Source organism: Populus euphratica, unplaced genomic scaffold (assembly GCF_000495115.2).
Source record: "Populus euphratica unplaced genomic scaffold, PopEup_1.0 scaffold349.1, whole genome shotgun sequence".
NCBI lineage: Eukaryota > Viridiplantae > Streptophyta > Magnoliopsida > Malpighiales > Salicaceae > Populus > Populus euphratica.
The window spans coordinates 139,111-149,543 of NW_011500238.1; the positions used below are offsets into that span (position 1 = coordinate 139,111).

Here is a 10,433-nt window from a genome sequence, read left to right on the forward strand (position 1 = left end):
AAATTAAAGGTATCTTATATTATTTGATATATTATTATAAAACATGCTTTGGTTAAGGAGTTATTGATACTTCAAGTGCAAAATGATGATATAAAACCATGATAAAAATACACTTTTAAGTACTAATCACTAACCTTGACATTTATTGTTATCATTGTTTAATCCTTATGTTAATATTCCATTTCAAAGTTCTCATCAACTTCTTCTTCTTCTATTATTATTATTGTTATTATTATTATTATTATTATTATTACTACTACTACTACTATTACTATTACTATTACTATTATTAGTACTACTACTACTAATATTATTATTGTTGTTGTTGTTGTTGTTATTGTTGTTGTTGCTGCTGTTATTGTTATTGTTATTATTTATAATTGTTGTTTATAATTTGTATAATTAACCTCCCTATGGTTCAACCTCGGTCTTACCGAGTTATTTATTACTTTGACATTTCTACATTTGGGAGGAGACATCAATCTTTTGATAATGTCACCATATCTATAAATGAAGCCCCAATGACACAACCTGAGGGATTATATAGTCATATACTAAGGTGTGCCTCTAGCCATTACTTTTAGAGGCGACAATATTAAGATGGCATGGTTGAACACTCATTTAAGACCCATTTAAAGGACGCAATAGAGGATCAATTAATTATGAATACTCGATCATAAATAATGCATATATTTTAAAGTATTATATTCACAAGAATTGCAAAAAATACAATGCTAGTGTTCTTCCTTACTCTTTTAAAGGATTTTTGGGTCATTCCTAGCCACAGTTAGGGTGGCCATGCTTACATATGTATACCAATAGCTATGCAATTCATGTATAAGTAAAAAGACAAATAGTCATGTTTCTCTTATTCCTTCATATATAATTATTTTAAATATTTTCAATGAAAAATTTACTTTGTTAATATTAGTTTCTTTTTAAATACTAACTTAGAACTATTAATGTAAATATATAAGCCTTGATAATGAGAGCATCTCTATATTGCTCATCTAGAGAGTTGGGAGAATAATTTTCTTGACACTATTGAATAGAAGCAACTCTCTATAGGAGCTTAGTAATAATAAAATCTAATAAATTTTGAAAAACACATTACATATATAAATTACATGTAAAATTTTACTAATTTTATGACTTGTCATGCTAAATGGTATATGACTAGACATTTCACTTTAAATCCTACTTATGTTCACTAGTTTTATTGAAATGAGTTAGATGCATGGCAACCTTATCATGCATGAGTTATAATTTTTTTTATGTTATTTGTGCCATTATTTTTTTAGTAGTGAATTGTTTTCTAGTAGAAAATTGTCTTGAATTAAGGATTTGATATTAGCATATTCATTGATATTCTGATAAGGAGATGATTTATAGCTAATGACATGATTAAAAGATTGATGTTTTATCTCAAATACAGGAGTGTCAAAGTAATAAATAACCCAACAAGACTGAGGTTAAACCATAAGGAGGTGAACTATATAAATTACAAATAATAAAATGATATTAATGTTGAAGAGAACTTTTGAGATGTGATATTGGTGTGATTATTAATCAAATATAAAAGCAATTGTCAAGATTAGAGGATCCACTAATAGTATTAGAAATAAGTATAGTATAAATTTTTTTTATTAATCAACTAGAAACCACACACAAATGCGGTTCCAATCGAATGATTTATCCTTAATAGTTCATTATAAATTTTTAACATGATCATATTAATTATCTTATTTTATTAACACCATACTTTTAAATATTATAAGTAATTTATAATGTTAAGTTATGTTAACAATAAATCAAGTTTCTTTTATAGTACATGTATCGATTATACCATACAATAGTAGGCTATGAAAGTGCCAAGTATTTGTTGTGTCAAGGGTTGTACAACATAAATCTAGATGAATCATTTAATAAGCAAGGTATTAAGAATTAGTAAAATAAAACGATAAGACATGTTAATAACAAAATTTCTTGGATATAAACATTGAAGTACATGTTGAATTTATATTATATCTATTCTAACACTATTAGTGTAACCTTTTCACATTGACAAAATAAACTTAGCTAAACATAATAAAGAAGAGAAGTATAAATAAACAACATAAGTATACAAGTATAGTAAAGGAAATGAAAAGTATAAAGAAGAGATTAAGAAAAATATAACATAAAATAAAACTTAAACATTACATAAATATAAATAAAGAAATAAAGAGCATCATCTTGATATGAAAACCAAGATGTCTAAATGTATAGCAAATACCTCCTTTTATAGGCTAAAATTCAAAACTATTAATTTGATGACTAATTATTAAGTGGGTTGCCACCTCTTGACTTGATGACAACCATTATCTTTTTATATGAACAAAACATCATTACTAACATTATAATTTGAATAGATAGTCTTCATAAAAGTTCTTGATATTTGTCTCAACTTTCCAACAAGACATGAATGAGCTCATTTAGACTTCGAGAACTCGAGATATAGGTTGAATATTGAACAATATCTTGGCTGCAAGACAGATTCTGACTTTTTTTTTTTTGTTGCTAAAATTTGAATTAAGACGTCTAAATGTATGACAAATGTCTTTTTTTATAGGCTAAAATTCAAAAGTATTGATTTGATGACTAATTATTGAGCAGGTGGTCACCTTTTGACTTGGTAACAACCATTATCTTCTTATTTGAACAAAACATCATTACTAACATCATAATTTAAATAGATAGTCTTCATGAAAGTTGTGGATATTTATCTTAACTTTCCAACAAGACACAAATGAGCTCATTTCGACTTCTAGAACTCAAAATATGAGCTGAACATTGAACAATATCTAGGTTGCAGGATAGATTCTGACTTTTCTTTTGTTGCTACAATTTGAACTTGAAAATAGTTGTTTTGAATCTTTGGCTCTTTATGAAAGTTTGAGGCCCATGTCTTAGCTTTTCATTCATATAAACCAGACCTAAATCTATGTTCCACAGCTCCAGTTATGATCCAATAACCAAATGATATTATAGTTTGAATTAAACTAGCATCTTTTGTTTAAGCTTAACCTTCTCTTTGTCTTTTCACTTTTAATAGTTAAACAAATCAATCAATCCTTTGAATTGTCAAACATGCTTGTATTTGAAATGAGCATTTACCATAAATTAAAGATTTCTTATGTTATAGGACTTGTTTATAAAACGCGCTCAAGTTAAGGAATTTAATGATAATTTAAGTATAACATGATGATATAAAACCTTGATAAAAATGTACTTTTAAGTACTAATCAGCTAACACAGTTCTCTATTGCTTTATTTTAATATCATTAAGATACATTGCCCTATCAAACAATACGACAATTTAAATTGTCTCAGCACATCCTAGATTATATTGATACTACTAACAAGTTGCATAGTATTAGTCGTTTAGGTAAACGAGAAAGGAATAGGTTGGTGATTGATATAACCTGCCTAAATGTTTGGCATGCTAGGAGAGATTGAATATTTTTGGAGTGATATCCGATTGTTGATGTAGAAAACTATGTGAGATAGTATTTGCTTTTAACACACCAGTTTATTATACCTACACACATTTCCCGAAGTGTCCTCATAATTCAATGCATTAGGGGTCTCGTTGTCTAGGATATAATTAACTGATATATTATAGTTTTTTTTATATAACATTTATTAAATATCTTGCTCATGTTATTATAGATGATGAGTATTTAAATTTTTTATGTGTATATTAGATGTATTATTTAATACAAGAGGCTTAAAGAGCAACAATCAAGCTCCATGAAAGAGATGATGAGATAGGATGTATCTTGATAAATAATAAGCTCAATTTATACTACGGTAAACTTTTAGAAGTTAAGGAGGTTAAGTGTTTCAAAATTGCATTAACAAAGAATGAAATCACTTTTCATGAATAAGGATATGCAAGAAGGAAAGCAAGTCCATTTACATTTAACAGGATAAGAATTATGAATTTAAATGGTGGTGTAGGTTCGTCTCCGAGCACTCCAAACCCATCCATGAGTTGAGGCAAGTTTAAATGTAATTATATTATATGTTTTAACAGGATAAGAATTATGAATTTAGTTTAAATTTAATAAAATATCATGTGAATTGTAATTGTGTTAAATTATGAATTTTAATAAATTGTGAATTAAAAATAATATTGATTTTGAAATTTAAATTTTTAGATTAATATTTTTTATTTTTATAACAGAGGGGTTGAAAGGTTAAAAAACAATTTTCTATTTTTTTAATAAGGTGAATATCATATTTGTGACACTATGACCTAATTTTTTTTAAATAGTAAATTATATTATATTATTTTTTTAAATAGTTTTTAAAAGTTTTTGGTATTCTCTATCTGATAATTTTTTAAAAATCATTATATTGTATTCAACCATACAGCCCCCTCGCAGGCATAAAAAAGTTTTCTCGACTTCCCAGGCAACTGTTTACTTTTTTTCGTTTTAAAGGGCAAAGGCAAAGATGATGGAGAAATGAACAGTAAATTGGTGTAGAAAGAACAAAAAAAGAACGAAAAAGCACTCACAAGCCGACACCAACGGGGCCACCTCCTCTCCACAATCTACTGTTTCTGTCTATTTTTTTCTTGTCTAGAATCGATAGCCACTCCATTTGCATTTGCATCCCTCTCTCCTGTGCTGTTCTCTCTCTCTCTCTCTCTCTCTCTAAACTGCAACCTTTCTGTCCGCCATTGGTATTGCTGAAGCTCTTTCCCCATTGTTCAATCAATAATGGCTGTTTTAGTGCTTGCAATACTCATGATGGCCATGGCTGGTCGAGCAAGTGAGTTATGGCATTATCCTTCTTCTTCTTCTTTTTTTCCTATTTTGGTATCCTTTTTTTTTCTCCTGACGGCCAAAGTCACAACCCATAAAACTAATGCAATTTTACACTAAGGATATCTTCTTTTCCTTTTATCTTTTAATGGCTGTTTCTTACTAACTTTCTTTTGAAATAAAGGGTTTTTTTTATAGTTTTTTTACTTAATGCAAGTTTATTTTTGTCCATTATGTTTTCCCATGTATATGCTCTTGTTGGTTTTAAGCAATGCAGCTTTCGTTATGTTTGTAACCATGGAACCTCCTCTTTCTTCTCCTCCTCCTCTTCTTCCTTCTTTGTGATGTATCGACTAAGGCCTGATTATTGTTATTATTATTATTTCTGAAGTCCACCTTCCTTAATTTTGCTAGATGGGATACTGCTGTTTTCATCGATTCTTTTTTCTAACGTTTTCTTCTTCTTCTTCAAATATTGCTTCTGTTAGGCTGCACATGGTGCGTTTGCAAGGATTTGGGCACCTCAGTCCTCCAGCAGACTCTAGACTATGCTTGTGGAGCTGGGGCTGACTGTGTCCCTATCCATCAAAATGGTCCTTGTTTCCTGCCAAACACTGTCAGAGCTCATTGCAATTATGCTGTCAACAGCTACTTCCAAAAAAAGGGTCAGGCTCAAGGCGCCTGTGATTTCAAAGGCACTGCGATGGCTTCTGCATCTGATCCTAGTAAGCCATTCCCCAAATCTCTCGCATATATTTTTTAGTTCCCTTGTGATATATGTGGACTAATTACTTTTCCCCTTTTTTTTTTGGGTAATTAATTTAGGCATTAACGGCTGCACTTACCCTGCCAGTGTCAGGTACATCTGCTCTAATTAACTCGTAGAAGTTTTGCCATTCAACTTCTAATTTTTTTTAAAGCAATAAAATGTGATGTCAGATAAGGTCTGACGTATTTCAGTCTAGTGATTCATTGGTGCCCATAAGGTGTACTACGAGCATTATATTTTTGGGTTTAAAAAATAATTTTTTTATTTTAAATATTTTTATTATAAAAATAAATTTAAAAAAATATTATTTTGAAATGTAAAATCTAGATATCATTTGCTGTGGCAGAATGGTTTATAAACTGTCTTTCCTAGGAGATTATTATTTGTTTATTGTGAATAACTAAGTTCATAGAAACTTTTTATAATATGCTATGATATATAATATAAAGTTTAAGATGCTTAGCAGAGCTGAATGCTAAAATTTCAGTCTAATGTTTATTTGAGAAAAATAGGATCTAAAAATGTAGAACTAAGAAGGCAATGAATGATCTAGGAGAAAGCCATCCTCTTTTAGTTTATGCTGTTTTACTCAGACTCCTTTACATTTTTTGAGTTTTTCCCTCGAGGGTGTGCATTTTTCCTTCAGTACTTTAGAAAAGTTTGGTGAATTTCGAGTGTCTATCAGCTGTTTTCTATGCATCCTTCATTTCTTTATAGCTGGCCGAGGAAAAATAGCTTCTACCAAAGAATTTGCAGTCTCCATATTTTTTCTTTCAACTGTTTGTAGCTTTTTGTTAGCAATGTGTTTTTTTGATATTGCGAAGCAACTTTAGAAAAACAGTATTAATTTAATATTTTTTCCAAATAAAAACACTTTTATAAAACACTCAGAAACAAAAATTAACACTCTCCCCTCACAACCCTTGTTTTGTTTTCTCGCAAGCCTCACCTTTGATCAAGCTACGCTTTTCGCTGTGATAAAAGGATGATGATACTGCATTATTTCAGATCTCAAGCCCTCTAATAAAGTTATAATGTCACTGGAGCATAATGGACAAGGACAATATGAAAGATGCATTCCCTACAAGGACAATAATGTACCTTAAAAGCACACCTCATTAATTACTTTTCTAAGCTCCCCATCATCCATGCAATTCATAAACTGGCATATCGTTTAAGTTTTTAAAAAATAACTTAAATAGATAATTGTCTATAATGCTCTGATGTATTTATGTTCTTAGCTCTTATTAATATAGTTTTATATGCAGTGTAAATATACGTTCTAGAGGATCGCTAAATTATTAATATAGTTTTTTAAATAGTGTAAATATACTTTCTTTTCCTTGGGTTCATTCCAATATAAAAGAAATCATTTTCATAATACTTTAATATATTTAATATTAATATTTTTCGTATTTATTTCTCAAGACTAAATAATTAGGTTTTTTATCTTTTGAAATTTGTTTGCCTCTGGCTGAAAATGTCCTAACAGGGTTTCTATGGTGGGCCATAATGGTAATGATTTTCAAATATAAAACAGCATCAAAACCTTGGGATGGACATAATATTTTTGAGATGTGAACCAACTTTTGAATTCTGGGATGTCTGGAGAGATGTGTATGCATGTGTGGCCCCACATTTCTAGGGTGGCTCCTGTCACCACCAGCTATACGGAGCAAAATATTTGTCGCTGTTTCGAACAAGTGTCAATTTAGTTCACCACAAAGTCTTGCACTCCTCCTAGGTTTTCATTATAGGTAGACAACAGCAGGAGAAAATAGTGTGGTTTTCATTATGCGTTCACTTATACCTCTCTGATTATACAATGAGTGAATGCAGTAGTGAAGCAAGAGACGATAGGAAAAAGGGAAAAATTCTTGAAGACTAACAACTTGTACTTGCAGTAGACGATAGGAAAAAGGGAAAAAAATTCTTGAAGACTAACAACTTGTACTCCTGTTGTTTGGCGCTGCATGTAGAGAACGTTGCGCACAATATAGCAACATAACATTAATGTTGTGGTTTATGCCTGACCACCCATCCCTGAAAAATCCTTATCTTATTCATTCGTGATTATATATGAGGAGAGGGTAAATGCGAGCATGTTTAGATTGCTTCCATGTTCAGTTGTCATAAAGATCCACTCACTACTGAATGTCACGTTATGATTTTAAGATCTTGCTTCTATTTGAGAGATTGTGCTGGTGATTTTGAGAGAATATATGTTGTTTTATTAAATAATTGTGTTGATCTATTGCAAATTATTTGTTAAATATGGCTGTCGTCACATGCTAAGTTAGAGTCCATCTTTTTCGAGTATTCTGTGTTATGGGATGATATCACTGTCAGGATTCAAAAATTATCTGCTGACCTTCTTTTTGTCCAGCGCTGCGGGCACCAGCACAACTCCAACTCCAGTCACCACAACTCCAACTCAAGGCACCACAACTCCAACTCCGGTCACCACAACTCCAACTAACACCACACCCTCGACCGCAACCCCATCTACTACCACTACTCCGTACACTGCAACACCTACTGGAGTGCTAGGAGGGATTGGCACTGGTGTAGGTCCATCAGGAGCCGGAATAAACACAGACATCACTGATGCTGGATTCAGACTTGGAAACACTGGCTTTTTCTCATTCCTTTTAACCGTTGTGGTGTCCAGCTTGATGTTTTAGTGCGGTTGAAGGTGCAAGGCTGTGACTCTGATTATGGCGCAGTGGTGGGGTATGCTGGTAACAGGCGATGCTGGATTTCAATGTGCATAAGTGGGTATGCATGTGATTCTGTTCTTGTTTATCTAAAGACATGCTAGCTAAGTTTTTGTTTGTTTCTACTTTTCTATCTGGCCAAAAAGATAGGCTTTCTAATCCTCTTGGACGTGGTTAATTCTGTGGTTGCTGCTCTATCTGTACCGTTTCCCCTGTTTTGTACATCTAGATTTAGATCTGGAAAGCGGTAATTTATTAATGTTCTCGAGACTCTGGCACTCCCCAGAAATTTTAATTCTGTTCTTTTTTATGTAATTTATCTACGACTCACAAACAATTATCTTCTATAATAAATTAAAACTAAAACATATGAAACCATGTTATTACAAGTATAATGAAGAAAAACCATATTATTATCACTGATGATATTTTAAAAGCTACAAGAACTGAATAGTTTTTGCAGATATCAATGGATACAAGATGAGCCATGCAATCACTTGAGTGGAATAAAATCTGGACTTTATACCACTACTTGTCTTTTTCTTGTAATCTAATCAGTATAAATAGTTATATATGCGTTAACAATAAAGGGAATACTTCACTTCCTTCGGCGTCACCTTTCCCTGGACTCCTTCCGCGTGGGTTCTAACAAAGCCTATAGGTTTTAAAAACATTGTTCTCAAGCTGGCGGCCATGTTCAATAGACCAAGCTTTTTTATTCTTATTACTATGTCTTTGTACAATATATTTTTTTAATCTTGTTTATAATACAATATTGTTGATCTAATAGATAATTTGATCAATCGTATCATCCCACTGCTCGATTACTTGATTGATATGCCATTTTTTTTTTCTTTTCTTTTCTTTTTTCAACAAGGAAAATTACTATTATAACCTAATCCTAAGTGAGAGAAAATAGTAGTCTTTTTTTTTTTTATGTGGAGTGTTTGGGCCAGCTTGCGCGCACCACGACCTTTTTTTTTTTTTTTACGTGGAGTGTTTGGGTCAGCTTGCGCGCACCACGACTAATCCTCACGGTCCACTGAATACCCTGCAAACCCAGTAGGCATGTAAGGCATCGCGGGGGTGACAGACGTGCACGTTAGAGCTCGAACCCAGGTACAGTGGAAGGAGACAAGCCCCTTCCACCGCTAGTTAATTGAACGAAATGTAGAGTGTTTAGCTTGAAAAAAGAATAATGTCAAAACTACAAAATACAAAGAAAAGAAAGCAATAAAAAAAAAGTTATAAAGAAAAGAAATAAACTGCCATAAGCAAAAGAAAGCAAAAGGTAATAGAAAGTTGTGAATAAATTGTGTACGTCGGTTGATCATTCTTTTAAGCTGTTGATAACTTATAGTGTTACAAATATAGAATTTTACAGACATAAAATCTTTATCTTAACAACTATTCTTAATTACACAACACATGGGTGATTTATTTATTTTTATATATAAACAATGCTCTCAATATTCATTTATTTAAAATACATGAAGGAATATCAATTTGTCTTTTATGTTTAAATCAATTGCAAAATTTGTCATGAATGACGCGACAAATCAAGCATTGTTCTTAATTAATCAATTTCAAAATAAAATGTTTTCTAGCTCTTAAATGCGATGCTTAGGATTAAAATAAAAGTTATGCTGAGCTTTAATTAATTTATCAATTCAATCAATTAACTACCATGTTCTTCCATCTTCTTCGAAAACCCTTGATTCTTCTTAGCATAAACCAAAGATTACCATAAAAAAATAAACTCTAAGCTTTCTTGTCTCTTCAAACACAAAAAGGCATGTTTAGCCCCTATATAGCAAAAATCTTCTTTTATTTCTCGCTTCCAAAACTTCGCGGATTGTATCCCTAATATACAATGATTTATCATAGGTAATGTTTAAAAAAATATATCTAAAGAATGTTTTGGTCCATACTAAGAATATTAACATGTCTAAAAGGTTGATTTCTTTTTCTAAGTGCAGAGTGTCGAAGTAATAAATAACCCGACAATACCGTGGTCGAATCACAGAGAGGTTAATTGTATAAATTATAAATAACAATAATACAACAACAACAATAACAACAATAATAACAATAACAATAACAGTAGTAGTAGTAGTAGTAGTAGTAGTAGTA

The 10,433-nt window shown here is 31.3% G+C and overlaps 1 protein-coding gene across 1 annotated transcript; it reads left to right on the forward strand.

The window, feature by feature from the left end:
- Positions 1-4,593: 4,593 nt before the first annotated feature.
- LOC105112545 (PLASMODESMATA CALLOSE-BINDING PROTEIN 3) lies at positions 4,594-8,585 on the forward strand. Its single transcript, XM_011008273.1, has 4 exons — positions 4,594-4,821; positions 5,303-5,539; positions 5,640-5,673; positions 7,970-8,585. Exons 1-4 carry the CDS (start codon positions 4,770-4,772, stop codon positions 8,265-8,267), a joined length of 621 nt encoding a protein of 206 aa, XP_011006575.1. The 5' UTR covers positions 4,594-4,769; the 3' UTR covers positions 8,268-8,585.
- Positions 8,586-10,433: the final 1,848 nt, after the last annotated feature.

Bases quoted from the DNA above. Each gene is read 5' to 3' on its own strand.
- LOC105112545 (XM_011008273.1), top strand. From the start codon at position 4,770: ATGGCTGTTTTAGTGCTTGCAATACTCATGATGGCCATGGCTGGTCGA. The intron at 4,822-5,302 runs GTGAGTTATGGC...TGCTTCTGTTAG, and splicing joins GGCCATGGCTGGTCGAGCAA to GCTGCACATGGTGCGTTTGC. The intron at 5,674-7,969 runs GTACATCTGCTC...CTTTTTGTCCAG, and splicing joins ACTTACCCTGCCAGTGTCAG to CGCTGCGGGCACCAGCACAA.